The sequence below is a fragment of the Micrasema longulum genome, unplaced genomic scaffold (assembly GCF_059751315.1).
Source record: "Micrasema longulum isolate JH-2025_06_02 unplaced genomic scaffold, ASM5975131v1 h1tg000732l, whole genome shotgun sequence".
NCBI lineage: Eukaryota > Metazoa > Arthropoda > Insecta > Trichoptera > Brachycentridae > Micrasema > Micrasema longulum.
In genome coordinates this window covers 235592-254693 of record NW_028277927.1, presented here as the reverse complement: position 1 = coordinate 254693, position 19102 = coordinate 235592, and the positions used below count along the sequence as shown (strand labels likewise).

The window sequence follows — 19102 nt, the reverse complement described above, 5'->3', positions numbered from 1 at the left end:
AAAATGTATATCATTTTAAGAAATAAGGTCGTATTGGTTGGCAGTTTGGCAGTCATACTCTTTTTGGGTCTTGGATTGGATTCCAGGTAGAGACACTAAAATATTTATCAGTCGCTGGATACGGTATTTAAAGTGCATGACTAATCACCTGGTGCAGGTGATGATGATGATTGTAAGAAATAGTAATGTCTGAATTAATTTTAAGTATTAGATAAATGCATGTCCATTATTATTAAGATAAAGCGTTTTTTATTTTACTTGTATTTTTCAAAACTCATTTTTTTTAAATGAATTCACAAGTCATCCAAAATAACATTTTTGAACGAATTCCAGTTCTATCGACAACATTTTACAAATTTGTTTATTTTTTTAATAGCAACAAATTACTAGCAAAGCTCACATAAATACATTAAACAAACATAACTGCTTAAGTATAAAACATATCCCTTTGAACTGTTTTCAGCATTCGAGTTACAGAATTTTTTAAAAATAACCAAACATTAAAGTATTTTCATGTGTTGCCTAGTAGGTGAAATATGTAATCCAGCCAGATTAATCTCACCCACATCAATAAAAGTTTCAGCTATTTTACATAATAAAAGTCAGTGCATAAAAGGGTTGAGGTAATAGATGCATTTCTTAAATACAATACGTAAGTACGTGGAAAAGAAAAAATATTTTATACTTAAATATAACTAGCAATATATATATAAATAACTAAAATAAATACCGATATTTATCTGCAATGCGAAAAAGGGGAATGAAAGGAAAGGAAAAAAAAGTTTCAAGAAGATATAGGAAATGCTTCTTCAGACGTGATTAAAATACATAAAGTTGAAACATAGTTCTCAGTGGATAGGAGATGATTCCTTAATCGAGCCCCATGAACATAATGTGAGCATAAAAAGAAGTAAAGACAGTGGATAAGAAATTGAAAGTTGCTCTAAAAAAATATATCTGTGAAACAAATTGTTTTCTAATTTTTATTTCCTAACGTTTTGTCTTATCCAATTCATATAGCTTCTGACGTTAACATAAACTCCTGGCCAACCATCTCTGCCGCATCCTGCTCCGAAGGAGACGATCCCTACCGTCGTCCAGTCTCCAGAACTCATCTGCTTCATAAGAGGACCTCCACTGTCCCCGTTGCAGGTGTCCTTAGCGAATTCTCCTCCTGCGCAGATCTGGCGAGGAGTCAGGATCGCTCTAGCTGATTGAAACAGCCTTCGGCATTTATCTTGGTCAAATACTGGGAGAAGGAGTTTTAGTTTTATATCGCTCTTCATTCCTGAAATAATAAAAAAATTATATTAGGACTGTCAAAATAAATGCTTAAATTTAAGCGTTGATAACATCTTTAGAGATGAAGCGGGGATTAAGCATGATGATCATATTATTATGTGTAGGTATAACTGATAAAAAAAAACTTTTTTCGTAAATTTTAAACATCTAAAGAGAATCTGAAGATTTAATTTGAAATTAAAGCGATAAATCTTTAGAGCATCATAGCAGTTTTGTTGAGTATGAATTCAAAGGGCATCTGCGTGAATTATTGCTTAAGTTTGAATGTAATTGAATTAAGATTTACCATTTAAGGTTTTACCCCATCCTGCCACATAAAGTTCATCAGCATTTTGTACCCTTGCACTGGGACTTGAGGGAAGACATATTGGACCCACAAAACCTGAAAAATAAAATTGATCTAAGAATTATTACTGTTAACTCTTAAAAGACTGTGGTTAATAATTCCTTTGCGTGCCGTGATGTAACATCGTGTTGCCACAAGCAAAATACGGAATATTCTAAAGTTCAGACATTTGAAAAAGAAAACAACATTGAGACATCCTGTTTGATAATTCTCTTTCCCATAATTGAGGGGGTTAAATGAAAAACCACTACTTTGAATGATCGCTATTTATGGGAAGATCAACAAAACCAGTAGCCAAATGACTATTTTCTTTAAGATCAATGTGCATATTTAACTTAAGATGAATTGTATTTTTGAGACCTGTTATACCACGCACAAGTTGCATATCAAACTTTAAAGAAATAGTCTTTTTGCTGCTGGTTTAGTTGGTCTTCCCAAAAACAGTGATCATGCACAATGGCGGTTTTGCATCCAACCCCCTTAATTTATAAAAATAAATATATAATTTAGCCCTGTTATCGTAAAATCAATTTATTATACATATATTTAATTTAAATGTGCCATTCATTTTAGATGCGTGCGTCCCCCATCACTGTCAATAACCGACTGAATCAGTTTCTCACAATCACTGGCCATAGAGTCTTCCTTTTTATGAGTTCTATATTCGTGCTCTCTCTTTTACAAATGTATTGCTGTATTGGCGGACATTCATTATTCGCGTAGCGAGGATATATATATTTTTAATAATATATAGCCATACAAATTTTTCTTCCCAAATCCGGTGTGAAAATGCATATTTGAAGAAAACATTATATTTGAAATTACAAAAAAGACAACTTCATCATTTAAAAAAAAAAGAAAAGATAAATCAAGTCTTGTATCGTATGAAGACAAGTTTAACCTCATATAACCCTTAAATCAAATACACTTTTCAAAACGCTTAAGCGTATTTTACTCTTGACTTTTTACTTATTTTAAACATTTGCACAAAGTACTGGGTGAATTAATTTATGTTTTTTATTTAATGTTACATTTTTTTTTGTTTTCTCTTAAAGGAAACATTTTATGCATTACCAAGTACATTTAAAATAAACAAACAACAATTTGTTTTAATGCAATTCTAAATCTCTTCACATGACAAAGTATGTAAAGAGTTTTGTTTTATTTACCATTATAATCAGCGTCTCTTGAGAGTCTTAGTAGGGCGATATCATCTTGTCTGTTGATATTTGATACATCGAAACCAGGATGGATGATGAATTCCTCCACTGAAATTTCTTGATGAGGAGGAGCACACACTTCCAGTTCACCAGATTCTATGCAATCTGGATTGGTCAGCAAGTTGTATTCGCCAAGTCTAACATGGTCTCTGTAAAGATAATGTATAAAGGTTTGTATATTTAGTATGACATGAGCAAAAGAACTAATAAAGTTCAGCTAAAATCAAGTGAGGGTTATCACTAGAGCCCGCCTAGGGCACTGCAGATTGAACAAACACCTTGCTAGAATGAACCTTTCCGAAACTTCTAGATGTAGGTTCTGCAGCGCAGATGAGAAAACACCTATGCACGTTATATTTAAGTGTGATACCTTGCATCATAAAAAGAGCCTCATCCTCGGGGGACCACTGGTTAAACCTGAGGATGCTAAAGAGCTCACTCCCTACCTAATTACCCGATACTTTACGGATCTGGGCTGGGAGAGAACGGTTTAGCAAAATGTAAACTCTCACCTTCCACACAGTAGCCAGGCTCTTTAAAGACCTGGGCTTGGAGGGCGAGAACTATTTACGGAGACCTGTCACAACAGATCTTCACAGATTGCAGAGACGTCAGTAGCTTTTATAGCACTGACTCTCACCTCTCAGAATAAGAATGACATATGCAATTAATATGATTTATTGTCAATTTGTTTATAGAATTTCATTGTAATAACTTAAAATGAACCAAGAATTCAAATTTTAATAATATCGTGAGCATGTCCTAAGTTTTATTTTAAAGACAATTACTCAATTTCACCCTAGGCTAATTACAAATACTTACATTATAAGGGTCGCAGTCAAACAATGAGCTGCTGTCAGAATGTATCGCCTATTGATGAGGACTCCACCACATTCAAATGATAAAAACCCACTTTCTGTTGAAAGAAAATATGAACTTACAATAGATTTCACATTCATAAATTTCTTTGTATTTCAGTAAATTTATATTTATCATTTGTGTTTTTCAGATCAATTAAGTCAAAAGACGCAAACAAAATAAAAATAATAATTTTGACCATTATATTTCCTTGGCTTTTAATAAATTACTTGATTAAATAGAATGTTTAATTAGCTTGGATTTTAATCAAAATACACAATTTATAACGAAAACCAAAAGGTTCATCCTCTCGAGACTTACGGAGAAATTGAAACAAATACCTTCATAAAACAGTGTAAAGGGGTATTTTAATGTCAATAAAGTCTGATTTATGTTTTCAATGAAATAATGGTTAATACATTTTTAAAACATGGTATTTGAAAAAATAATCCTGAATGATATATAAACACCAAAATAAAGAAATAGTTTGACTAACTGAACCTCCGTAAATGGGTAATAAGTTTTAACTTTATTGTTATATGTATAATATTCGATATTCTGATGATTCCCGTTGCAAGAGTTTGCCGAAATTAATCAAACGTCAAACTGAACTCTTTAAAAAAAAGTGTTTTTACCTTTTGTTTTTATGTACAATAATTTTATGATTTTTCTGTCTTATTTTTTTAATCTATATGGAAAATAACAACTTAATTAAATTACGAAAATTCGTCATTATTTGAGTGTTGGTTCACAAATACATACTTGAAGTTTGTTTTTGAAAAACTCATAAAATACACTTTAATTATTGAAAGGTAATTTTGAGCTAACAGCTATTGCCAAAAAACACTGCCTTAATATATTTTATATTGTTTTTATGTTTTATTTTTAAATATATAATTCGCTGTACGTGTGATGTCACCGTACTCCTCCTAAACGGCTAAACCGATTTACGTGCGGTGTTCAGAGAAATATAGATCTTTAATCGAATACGTAAAAAAGAAGTTAGGAGCATAAATGTTTTATTCATCGATCTACCAGGGTTGCATTTAAGGAGAATGCATTTGCAAAAAAATGGAAAGATGTTGTATTTTTGTGTGTAAAAAAGTTTGTTTTTGAATGTTTACAAACAGCATTTGTTTTTAGTGGATCTCAATCAGATTATTTCTTTGAATTTCTTATAATTTCTACATTTTCTTCAAATGTCACTTAGTATATAGTTTTTCGAAAAATTGAATATCGAAAAAACGTTTGCTTAACCAGCTAATGGCAGACAAACCAATGTTCAGGCAGGGCAACGTCTGTCGGGTCCGTTAGTTTTTAATATAAAAGTAAGTAAGCTCACTATTTCTATACGCTATAAGGGCCATCCATGGAAACTCGTTAATCTCAGTAATGTTTCCGCCAAATATTTTGTCCTCCAGCGTTTCTCCACACTCTCCTGGTGGAGGGAATAGGTCATCTTTAGTCGGTTCTTCTGATGGAAGGATTTTCGGTATCATTTCCAGTAATGATAACTGAGGAGACTGAAATCAATTTTCGAAATTAAAATTCACGTCTTGGTTGATTCAAGCATCTTCAAGAACAAACACTTAAGGTTTTTATTGGACACTACTGTATTTATGGAAATATGTTTACCATTGAACTCTTCAAAAAACTAAACTTTGTTGAACGTTTATTCATGAGTACTTAATTAGCACTGTGTGTCATACGAGTATGTATAATTTTAGAAGGAACGTGTTCGATTAATACGGAATTACTGTGTCGCAAAGTGTTGAAATGTTTCTCTCAATTGAATGTGGAATTTGTGATAATACCTAAATACTTATATATTTTTTTTAAATAAGTGCCACAAAGTTAATATTGCTTAGTTATTTTTAAACGTAATAGATTGACCACATCACAATCTGTGGTTGGTTTTTATAGTTCACTGTTACGTAGTTACGCCACGTTATTATTTGTGGTTTGATATTTAGTTAGGTATCGTACATAAAATACTTTATTTGATTTTTTACGCTTAGGTCAATGACATTTTTTTGGTGCGAAACGCTCGGTATAAATATTTATTTAGTTGAGATGAGTATTTTTGATTAATTTCCTACCAAAAAAATATAAAGAATACGTGCAGTGTGTTCGAACATTCAATAAGCCTATGTTAATGTGTCAGTGTTTGTCGGTGAACCAAGTTAACATACATTTTTTGATTGTGTAAGTACGCATTTTTTAGTTACGCACATATAAGCAAGGTATATTACAGATATGAATAGACTGTGATGATCTTTATGGATGTGAAAAGGCCATTAAAAAATGAAAAAGAAGAACTTTATGGATAAATACTGGGTTTTGCCTCGACAGATTTTATAAAGAAATTTCAAATGCGACCTTTTTTACACTGTAACATTTAACAGTGATCAATTTGGATATTTATTTTATTTATTGATTAATATTGAAATGCATGCATACATATCTATATACATATTGAATAGAAGAGAAACAAAAATAATTAATAAATAAAGTTACCAATTCACATTATATGGAAATAGATTGAATTTGCAATTCAGAATTTGTCGCATAACTAGACAATATTTTTTTCTAAGACTAACAAATTGTGAATTTAGTGGTTTGCAATGAAACGAAGTAATGATAAAGGTACACAAAAGAAAAATTACGGTAAACATCAAGGATGATTTTTTTTTAAATATGTTGAATTCACTGCAAAGCTTGGAGTATGTCATTATATTTTTTTCCTTGTTTTGTGTGTTTTGAGTTTGTCCAAATGTTTGTAGGCACGGACTGGATTTCAGCCCCTAGGGAGTTGTCAAAATTAACATGCTACAACAGAGATGAAGAAAACTTATGCGAATTAAATTTTCTAGACTGGGCATTTACATTATGGCTTATGACCTGTTATTCGCTTGTTCAAGTATCCAGATTACACTATGTCTAACATTTACCATTTTGCAAAATGTATGTTGTGATGAGTCAATGACAGGTTATTAAACTCCAAGACTTTTATATTCTGTTCTCAAAAATATTCACCGTTTCTGTTGTGATTAAAAATACATCATTTTTACTGCCACTACTACTACTAATACTATCACGCCATTACTCCGCAGGGGTAGGCAGAGAGAATGGACCGCCACACACGTCTATTTTGGCATACATTTCTAGCTTTTTCCACATTCATACATCTTGTCATACGTGTCCTTCGGTTCTGCCTGCTTTTGAAATGACCAAACTTAAGATTTCGGTTTATCTGATCATGCCACGTCTTCCTTGGTCGTCTTCGTCTCACGTTACCGTTCATTTTCGCAATATATACTTTTTTACCATTAATTCGTCATCCATTCGTTTTACATGACCAAATCATTTCAGAAACCCTTTCTTAATTTTATCAATCAAACCTGACTCAGATTTACACTCTCGCCTAATTTCATCATTTGTAACCCTGTCGTATATTGATTTTACACACATTCGTCTAAGAAATCGCATTTCAACCGCGTTCACTCGGCTTTCATCCTTCCTCTGCCAGTTCCGTGTTTGACCTCCAGACATAGGTTTTGGAAATAAAAATTCGTTATGGACTGCCAGTTTAGCTTCGATTGACATATTTTTATTAGCAAATTATGTACTTAGTACGCCGTTTATTTTGTTGCCCGCATTCACTCTCCTTTTAACATCTTTTTCTACTGATCCATCTCTTAAAAACATGATTCTTAGGGTACACAAATTCTTATACATGTTCAAGACATTCGTTGTTAAAATTCATTAAATACCTTTTTTTTCATTTATATCAGAACAAAGGGAGAAAACTGGTTAAATTTGAGGGTGGAAAAGTCGGTCGTTTTCCTCATAAACACTTTTTATATAAAAAATTACCCTTATATTTTTTTCCATACGTATGAGTTCAAAACGGTTCTTGTATACAAAATGAGAAATGTTTCTAACTTAATTTTGGAGATAACAAATGAGGACAATTTATATCACTGTCAAAAAGACGATAAAATGTTTGCTTCATTAACTATTGTCTGTCATAGTATTTTTATTGCTTGAAAAAATGGTCGTCCTTGTGGGCATTTTATTAAACAAAATAAATGTGTTATGTGTCCATAAATTGATGGCTTATAATAATTCATGTGAATGTGCAGTTACTTAAAAAAACTTTCATGCTACAATGTACATTTAGTTCTGTGATATAAAGATTGCAATCAGTTTTAGATTCCTTGTGAGTTGACTAAAGAATACATTTGTTGAAAAAAGATTAATGCGAATTCCTATTGAAAACCAATTCATTATTTTTTTTAAAGAACTAGTTAATTCAAATATCTTACTCAATTGTTTCTTATTCAGAAGAAAAAATATTTACTTACAAGGAGTGTGCGGTTCAATTATGTAAGCACTTTTAAGTTACTTGGTATTACTAGGTACATGGGTAAAATATGTGCCTTCTACTACAAAATTATTTACAATATTTTTTTTCCCATAATTTCATCATAAAATAGTTACATTTCATAGTTTATTATTATAATACTATTGTGTAGACAGATTAATTGATGAATTTGTTTTAAAACAGTCACAATATACGTAAGAGAAACATGCATTGGTTTGTTACAATTGCTTTCACAGAGCTACTGCAGATCTCAATTTGCGCATGTGCGGACTTGTCAATTCAGTACTTAATGAACGCCTCGTAGGAATGAACAGACTAACGCAGTTCTTTGCATCTCTTTCTCAATTAAAAACAAACCTTACATTATATTTAAATGACCATATTATGATGTGTTAGTTTGTATCTCTTTTTAAATTGTCGATCGTTTAAAGAGTTATTTTTATTCTTACCTCAGTTGTGGTAGACGTTGTTTTTGTAGCTGTCGGTGTAAAACTAAGTTGCGGAGAACAGCACATCATGGGAGTGTATCCTAAGAACCCGCATTGTAACCTCCTCATAATGGCAATTGTGTTCTTTGGAGAAACTCTACTTCTTACGGCATTCATGAATGGCCGACACTGGGGCACGGGGATGCAAGTTCCTTTTAAATTTTCTTGTATATCACATCCATCCCCGACATTTAGATCTAAAAATAGTCATAATTCACTAATCGGAATGGCTTTATTCACAAAAATTAAATTTGCATTTTTAAAACAAAAAAATATTGATAAATTTCATAAAAGGTACATGTTTTTTTTCCAATTCTATACATATCTACTTTTACACATCTAGTAAATGTTATCACTGTAACTCTCCAAAAAAAGAGACTAAATCTTGTGCTTGAAGAGTGACTTACACTTTTGTAGTTGTTTATTTATAAGAGTTTGTATAATTTTAAATGCATAAAGAAGCTTGTGCCACGGCTCGCAACATACATCGATCGGGAAGGCGATTATTTGAAAAAACAGTCAACAAGTGTAGCAACAATATCCTGTGTTTTTTTTCAAATACACTGTTTCTAAAAAAAAAAAAATGTATGTACACTTACTTTCTAAACATGGCTAGTAAACTAGAGAAAAATTATATATCTTTAATAATTCCTATTGTCTTACGCTATCGAAAGCGTATAAGATTATTTATTTATTTATTAACGAAGTTTCAAAAAATGGCAAACACAAATCTTTTTATAAGATAAGTATTATTGTTGCGTCAGTTAAGCCGGGAGTAATATTTTTCTTTGAAAAACTGGTTTCACCTTAAAGTTGATTGCCATTATTGAAGATATATTATGTATTTATTTTTAACTATTTCATCCTGGGAGTTCATTCAAATATACACGATATTAAAGATTAATTTACTCCCATACCTAAAGAAATAAAAAAACGGCGAGTTAATTTTTTGATTACTGGTATTCTTAAGTACATCTCTATTTTTTTTGCTTATGTCAGTAGTCAGCATTACACTGAAAAGTTGCGTTTTTAGTTTGACAGTGGGCTACTGGCTGGTTTGTTTGTTTTTGGTCAAATTCTAGTCTTCCTTTTCAATGATATTCAAGCCAAATTTTCCTGATAATTTACTAAAATTCAATTAATTCAATCGAATGGGCATAAATCGTATAAGATAAGATAACAACGCATATTCAAGAATTTTTTTTTTATTCATTATTAGTTTAATGTTAAAATGAAAGTTTATTATTTTATTTAATGTAAAAGATAAAATTTACCAATTTTTTTCATACAATTCCCTTAGTAAGTACAAAATATAAAATATTTTTTATGTCCACGGGAATTAACTCGGGTATGAAAGGATTAATGGAATTAAACGTTTTACATAAAGTAGTAGGTTTATTGAATTCTTTCATGGGAAAAACAAAAACCTGTTTAACAGTATCTACTTATGAGGCACTGATCAAAAGTTTCTTGTACATGTGTATTGTAATAGTTAATGCATATATTTTTGTTGTAAGGATCTTAGAGCGATATCACTTACGAAAGAGGAGGATCATTATCATCTACCCCTATCGACAACCAATGTTGCATAGGGCATTTATTCCAAATGATAAAATAAAGAAGTTTATAAGATTATTTAAACAATATGAATTGTTTCAAAAAACGTTTTATTTATAAAGTATTTTTGTAGCATTTTTTTTTCATTATTACTTAGCTAAATACTAGCAATTTTATGTAAATGTTAAATTATTCTTAATATTAATATGTTTTATTTATATTTAGAGGAAAAGATTTTCTCACTTTAATTGTTATCTTTTATTTGTCATCTTGGATATTTTATGTCACTTTTTTACTTTTTTGTAGTTTTAAAATAAAAAGTATTTTACTTTGACATATTTGTTTAGTTTTTATTATTCAGTTGAATTATAAAGTTATATTTCATATTATATATAACTTAATAAATTGTTCACTATTGTGATTATTTCTAAAACTTTTAACTGTAAAAGGTTCCTTAAACCGTTAAAATATAAAAAAATAAAAATAATAAAAACTTTTTTTTATTTATTTAACAGAAAAAACAGTCAACAATGATTAAAAAAACATTTTTTTTCCAAGTAACAGTTTAGTTCTTTGTTAAACTGTTTCAGATGTTTCGAAAAAAACACCAGCGTTAAAATAACTGTACATTTTTTTTTTACCACTTCTAATAGTTTTATTTATTTTTTATGTAAATATTGCTTTGTTAATGACCAAGCTCAATGAGCTTTTGAGTAAATAAATACATTAATAAAAATAACTTCTTTAATTCGTTTTTTTTTATCTTTAAATGATTTTCAAAATACATAATCAACTAGCATATAAGAACAGAGATGAAGAACATTTAAGAAAAGGTAATATAGAAGTCTAGGCATCTACAGGGCTTATGACCTGTCAATGGCTGGTTTAAGTGGCCACTTTACACACTGTGTAAGATTCACCATTCTGCCTATATTTGAACATCTATATTCCTTCGATTCTTTCATCTGTTGATGTTTGTGAAGTTAAAGAGCTGAAACCTTTATTTATGCAGCTGAGATTCATCTAATTGAATTATTTCACCTATATACTAGGCAACGCCTGAAATTGTTATTTTTTCAATTTCTATACTTTTTCATGGACCAGGTAATTTATCAACAATATTTTGAGTCTATCCAAATTTTTGTAGACAAGAAGACTGAATTCAACTCCCTGGGGAGCTGCTTATACTAACATATTACAACAGAGATGAAGAACATTTAAGAAAAGGTAATAATTTTACCTTATCTTAAATGTTCTTCATCTCTGTTGTAATATGTTAGTATAAGCAGCTCCCCAGGGAGTTGAATCCAGTCCTTGTCTACAAAAATTTGGACAGACTCAAAATATTGTACATAATCAACTTTTAGGTCGTACCTCACACTACCATAATATCGTCGTATATAAATATTTTCCATTAGAGAAAAACAATAATATAATTATTTTAATGATCCCTTCTTGGTTTATGGTATTTTTATCATATTTTGTTATCTACCTTTACTAATTATTCACTTAGTCTTACAACTACATTTACATGAAACTCATTACTGTTTAGTTATTATTGAAGGGAATTCGTGGAATTACATATCGATAAAATAAAATTTACCAAATAATCTAAATGAGAAAAGCAATGCCAATAAAATTGATCAAATAACTTTAATAAAGAAACCAATGCCAATAAAATTGACTAAATAATCTGAATAAGGAAAACAATGCTAATTTGAAAATAAATATTTATTCTACAAAACAGCCCAATACTGAATTTTGAGAATAAGTAGAGGAGAATTAGGATGTGCGGTGATTCGAATTCGTAAGGAATGAAGAGATAAAGAAACGTCCACTGCTGACTGTTCTTCGTCAGCTCCTGTCAAAACTACGGGACGTGAACTTGACTTGGAAAAATGCGCAAGAGTTGGCGGCCAATACAGATGCTCGTTGGCTGTTTGTAGACACCACATGTTCCAATAAGGGAGCAGAAATAGTATTCCGATTATTAAAATGATATTTTTTTCAACACAGATTAAAAACCTTTGTGAGAAGAGATATTGAAAGTCTAGGTATATACAAAACCTCTGACCTGTTGAAATATGTATAAATCCGGATATAATTTCATGTTGTTTAATCCTGTGGGAATTTGTCTACAATAATTCAATATATACACTCTTTTCTCAATCGTTCTTGCTCTAACTATAATGCTTTGTTTTCGTCTATTAATTTATTTTACATGCTCCTTAATTTATTTAAAAATAAATTAAGACTACTTGTTTCTGGCAGCGATACGATCCAACTTACTATTTAATGATGCTCACACTTACACATACCTAAACACTTACTCTTACACTGATATACATAAACACACATCTACACTTACTCTCATACAAATACACATAAACACATCCTTTTGTTGTAACACAATTTAATAATATGTATGATTCGTATTTAGAAACTTTGCTGGTCTGTCTTTAAACTGTATTTTTTTAATGTTATTACATCATTGTCAACTGTTTGTTTCTTTAAAATAAATCTTTCAGTTTGGGAATTAAAAAAAAAAAATTAGAAGAAAAAAACCTTCTTGAGATAGGGAAATGAAGCCACTGACATATTGTAAGCCAATCTAAACATACGTAGAATGTTAAATGAATGTGAAGTGATCATAAACCAATCTAAAACATGTCAAGTTAATGCCGAGATGTCCGTTATTCCTAATTAATTAAAATATTAGTAAAGGAAACGCAAAAAAGACTAGGTTCTAGACAGTTACGTGACTTATGATCTGAATGTTTAAAATTAAAAAATTCCCAACCATTTAAATTTTATTGCTTTTATCAAATAGTCGTAAATAACTGTGCTTTAAAATGGAAAAAAGTTGTGGAATTCAAACCTTGAACCTTTGATCTGTGAATCCGCATCCCCACCAATAGGAGATTAGTGTTTAGAGTGATCACTTTAAGCACTGTGTTTATTTATTAATACATTTTCTGATACAATATTAATTGTACATTGTCGGGCTTAAACATACTGTACTCCATCAAGTCACCGTGTGGTAACCTGATGTTAGGAAATGATTGCCTGATAAGCACTGTCTATTTTCATTTTAATTCAATTATATTTGTTGCTTGTTTAGTGATCTAATTAGAAAACATTTTTTTCTCTCAAATGATTTTTTTGTCCCAGAATTCTCGATATTTTGTAATTCTCAATGATCCTAATAGACAAGTTATTTCATTTTATATTATCTAACATACACAAATACATTACCTAATATTTTTTTCATGTATGTTTCAAGGCTTACTTGAAGATTACAAAAAATATCTTGTTAATATTCATAGCAATTGCGCCAATTATATCACAGGAACGGGTGAGTCAATTTTGTTTTTAAATCCATCCAAATAATAAAAATGAAAGGTGCTTTTGATTTATTTAGTTTCAATGCGTTTGTAAAATAGACCTCGCAATATTTGTTGGTATATAAATAAGCTTATATAAATACTAGTATTCATAAAAAAAAGGAAAAAATAGAAAAAAAAGAAGAGAGCTTAAGAAAGAGAAAAGAAATATTTTTTTAGGTTGCAATTTAATTAATAATGGCCACTGAAACATCTTCGTTATTGGATGGAAGATCGTTGAGCAGCATGAACATTATAATTTTTTTTGAAGGAGGAGTTATGGATACGAATTCAAAGGGTGCTTTGTGAATATAATCCATCCATGCGCTCTGCAACTGCACGACGTGCTGTAAGCTAGCTTCTATTTTTTTAAATTCAAATAAATAATAATTGGAAACAAGGAACTACAATCACAATGGTACATGCTCTCTGTAGCTGCAAGACGTGATGAAATATTTATTTATTGTACAGCGCTGTTGAGGTGATTTTAACAAAAATGGTGCTGTATAAATTATCCGACCATATTATAATAATAGTATGCAAGAGGTCGCGGGTTCGATTCCCGGTTGATATGAAATATTTATTTAAAAGAGTGTTTTCACACCAGAAGCACGTGTCCGAGGTCCACCGCCGCATCTTCAATACTTTAATTAATGGGCGCTAGATTGACGTGAGAGGAGGCGAGAGTGCTGGCTGGCAATAGGGTCTGCTGGAGGCAACTGATGATGTCCACATGCTACACATAGAAACGGATGTGGAAAAAAAGAAGAAGTATTCTTCATCCACCTGACAATGGTTATAATTGATAGAACCAGAACTCTCGACGAGTTTTTACGACTCGACGGTTGCTCCATCATTCTTGAAATCTTGGGCTGCTTTTCTAAATCTTCTCTACCCCGTAGAGAGTGGGTAATTTGAAGATTTTATTTTATTGCATGCAATTACACTTTGCTTCGTATATTACCACATTGATGATTAAACGTCAGATAAATACAAACACGTTATTGCGACCTTAAACTTTACCCAAAACACTTATACAATCTTGAATTGACCAAATCAAATGAGTTTTTCATCTGTTTTTCTAACGCTTTTATACATCGCTTGACGTTTATTCATCAGTGTGGCCATTTATGAAAAAATAATTGTTGCATGCAAAAAATAAAGATTCGCAAATTTACAGATTTATAATTTAAAATAGCAGTCCAAGGTTCAGTAACTGGCAGAGCGGACGTAAAATATTGATTTTAAAGGTTTTTGGACTGCAATATTTAATTGTCCTTGAACTGGCACCTAAAGAGTAAGACTGATCACTTGACCTTCATTTGAAAGATGATCAAACTTCACTGCATTTGGTTTATCAATGCAGTACCTCATGCCTCACTGAGTGCAAAAAAGCAAATGATAATAATATGAGTTAGGTTTGTATTCTGAAGTCATTCGAGTTCACAGCCTAAATCTGTAAAAAATGTAGTGTTATCTCAATTTGTTGCAACACAAACGAAAATCATTTTTGAGGAGGGAATATGGAAGTCTAGGCATTTACAGGGATACTGACCTGTCGATAGCTGGTTTAAAAAAAATTAAGGATGTCCTCTTATAATAACATAGGTTAACAGTACATGTGAATAATAATAGAACAAAATGATAAAAAAGAAAATTCCCATAATCTAGGCATTGTCTGTGCGTGGGTTTTTGTTTATTTAAAGTTCCATGAACTTTTTACATAATTACAATAAAATCAGTGGAAAAAAACAACAAAAAATTGCATAATATTAAAAAATAACAAAAACATCGAGAAAAGTATACAATGGTGAATAGTGTTTATTTATAAAAAAATAAATAATACATCTGTTACAAATATAAATATTAACCTATATAAAAAAATGTAAATTACATAATATAGCAGTTTTAAAAAAATGAAGAGAAAAAAAAGAGAAAAATGAAAAGAAAAGTGTTTTAAAAGGAAAGTTAAAAAGTTTACTTCATGTTTTATATAAATATAAATACTAAACAATAACACATTTAAAAAATAATTATACACACAAAAGCGAAGAGATAAAACAAAAGTGAAGAACTAATTATATTTAAATTTTAAATTGTTAATTCTTTTTTAAAACACAGGACTTGATCATCAGCGGCGTGATATAAAATAAATCTGTACGCGAATAATTGGTGAATTCAATGAATGCACACTAGTTCAATTAATTTAACGAGATAATACGTTCATGTTTAAGTGGTCTCTTTACACAGTGTGCAACATTTACCGTTCTGCCCATGTTTAAACATCCGCATTTCCTCAACTTTTCCATCTGTCGACTTTTGTGAAGTAACAGAGCTAAAACCATTGGCAAAAATATTTTCCCTCTCTGCCGCTACAAATTAAGCTTTAAAAAACTTTCTAGGGAAAAAATCCTGCCGGTCAACAAACATTTTGACATACTCAAAATAGTTTGCATGTAGTGTTGTATTTGAATTATTAATTAATAAGAACTTACGTGCGTTAGAACCGACGAGCACTGTGAACAATAATATAAATTGACATATCGTGGCCATGATTCTCAACATTTTTACCGTAAACTCAAAACTTTAACCGCACGTGGACGTAGTAATAAAACGATTCGGCTCCTTAAACATCGTCTTCACCTACGGAAACCTCAACTGAGACTAACACTGACCACAGGTAGTAGAATGAGGTAAATTCTGAACAAGTTTGCAAATAATCTGAATCATGCGGAAATTCCCAACTATGCTCACTGAGGTATAATAATTTTATAGTCACACGCTGTTTACCCTCTAAAACCTGTATTATTTAAATTATATTCTAATTAAGCTAATTTAAATCTACGTCAAGAAATTGATTACGGAAAATTTAAGGATAAATTAAAGAAAAGCTTCTTGACATAATTAACATTAACTGTATTTTAAAAATTAATATGTATGTTTAATATGTGCCTGTGTTTATAAATTTTGTGTTTTTATTAAAAACAATTTAGTGTTATATTTTCTCAATTTTTAAAATTGTTTATTTATTTTGTTTTGCATTTTTTGTTTCTTTTTTATGTTATTTTGTAAACTTGCCAAACACAAGAGCCAGACTCTTTTTTGGCAAGTTCAACCTTAAGTGTTCCATTTTTTTTCTGAATGTAAAAAAAAAATAAAAAAAAAATTATCCTGTATTTTTTTACTATTTATTGAAATTATGACTTCAGCCAATTACAACACTAGTACGAAAAAAAAATGTACATTAAAAATGTCGCTTCCTGAATATTTGATTTTTTCCTTTCTCCTTCATCTTTCCTTTTCTCTTTACCACCTCCTGTCTTCATAGCTAAGTGTAGATATTTAGTCAATTTTTATTTCTAAAAAATACCTTTGTATGGATATCAATATTTTGTTCTATAAAGAAAATACATATGGAATACAAACTCTGTTGGCTTATGTAAAAATCACTGCACAAATCTGCTCCGGAATATCTAAGGGAACTATGCATTTCAAATGGATAAGCTGACAGGCGTCTTACGCTTAGATTAGCTACGTCTACGGCGAGAGAAAAGGTTATTTATTATACCTCTACGCAAACAGCGCACTAAGTTCGGTGAACGTGCATTTGCGGACGAAGGTCCCATGGCATGGAATGCTCTCCCAGCAAAGGTGCGAGGCTGTGAGAGTGAAGTGATGTTTCGGAAGAAATTTAAAACCCACTTGTTCTTAAAATCATTTGAATAATTCCGTAACATGTGATCAAAGAATAAATTATTTTAATTGAATTACAAATTTAAAAGCATCAATTAAATATATTTATGAATAGAATATAGTTATATACAGAGTGTACAAACTAAACTATTTAAAGTTTGGCGCCAGAGTAACATCAGTTTGTAGTTCCAATTTTAACAGTTTTCTACAATAGTTTAACAGCCTTTATAATATACAAATTAACGAAAAATCTTATATATTCCCATTTTAAACACAATAAAAAAACATGACGTCAAAAATTATTTGATTTGTTATTTATTATTAATTGGTTTTTAAGTGTTCTTTAAAAAAATATTAAATGAACATTGATGGTTTTGGATACAAATTAACCAAAGATTTTTTTATTACTTGTGAGATTACTAATTTGACAAAATATATTATTTATGTTTTTAAAAATGCAAGCATTGTATAAAAGAGTTAAAAAAGGCAATGCGAAACCTGTAATTAATTTTTTATTGATACAATACCTTTATTGCATTCTTTGTAGAAGGGCAAACACTTATAATGCAAATAATAATTATAAGAACCAATAAAAACGATCCTTCGAATGCTTTTAAGGTTTGCTAGTAAAAAAACGACGAGGAAGTTCAGTGGTTTTTAAAAACAAAAATCTTTGGTTTATAAACTGTCAAACTAAGATAAATTTAAAAATTATATATTTTTATGCATTTATATATTGTTTTTCTAACTTTCTCGAGAAACTTCAAATAATTACTACTTACTGCAAAAAAATATGTATAGAATACTTCAAAATATTTTTTATCGCACCTAAGAAAACATTTTATCGGTCCAATTTACCGTAGCACAGAACTTTTTCATTATAATTTTATAAATATCATAAGAGCTAAAGGAAAATATCACAACAATGTTGTATACACTTTTATACGCAGTAATTTGGAGTTTGCACCCGTTGTGTGGATCCCACAATATATAACAAACATAGAAAAGATTGAAAATGTTCAACGAAAATTTTTAAAATTCCTAGATTATAAAAACAATAAAACACTTTGTACCTACAGCCAATCTGCCAAACAAAATGGATTTATTACCGTTGAAAATAGACGCAATGAATCTGAATTATGCTATTTACATAAATTATTAGATGATAAAGTAGGCTCTTTTAACCTACTTTCCAAAATTAATCTTAATGTCCCCTTTCGCGGACAAGAAATGAGTATTTGTCTTCCATCTGCCAGTCTGTAGTACTGTGTTTGCACAACACTTTTTCCTCTATCGTTCTTGCTCTAACTTTAATGCTTTTTTTCATCTATTGATATATTTTACATGCCCCTTAATTTATTTTAAAATAAATTAAGAGTCATTATTTCTGGGGCTGCGATACGATCCCACTTACTATTTTACGATGCTCACACTTACACACACTTAAACACTTACTCCTAAACTAATACACATAAACACACATCTACACTTACTCTCATATAAACACACCCTTTTGTTGTAACACAATTTAATAACATGTATGATTCTTATTTAGAAACTTTGCTGGTCTATCTTTAAACTATATTTTTTTAATGTTACTTTATCATTGTCGACAGTTAGTTTCTTTAAAATAAAAATAAAAACAGGTTTACTGTAACAATATTATATTGGTGTCGAACACTAAAATAAAGTCTGCCTGAGAAATTTGTACCGTTTCGTATCATTGTTTTTTTTTTCGTCCCAACAGGCCAATTACGAGGCAAACGTTTTATCTATTACTCCACGGGGGCAGCCAAAATATTAAAAAAATATCAAGCACAATAATGATTTGGTTTTGCCGAGTAATAATTTCTCAAACAAAAATAATT

The 19102-nt window shown here is 30.4% G+C and overlaps 1 protein-coding gene across 1 annotated transcript; it reads right to left on the bottom strand.

Moving 5' to 3' along the window:
- Positions 1-850: 850 nt before the first annotated feature.
- Positions 851-16207, bottom strand: LOC148279306 (phenoloxidase-activating enzyme 1-like). Its single transcript, XM_088230134.1, has 7 exons — positions 16037-16207; positions 8563-8798; positions 5069-5249; positions 3691-3784; positions 2818-3017; positions 1589-1684; positions 851-1288 (listed from the first exon to the last, which is right to left on the bottom strand). The coding sequence occupies exons 1-7, from the start codon at positions 16104-16106 to the stop codon at positions 984-986; spliced, it is 1182 nt and encodes a 393-aa protein (XP_088086260.1). The 5' UTR covers positions 16107-16207; the 3' UTR covers positions 851-983.
- Between the last annotated feature and the right edge of the window lie 2895 nt (positions 16208-19102).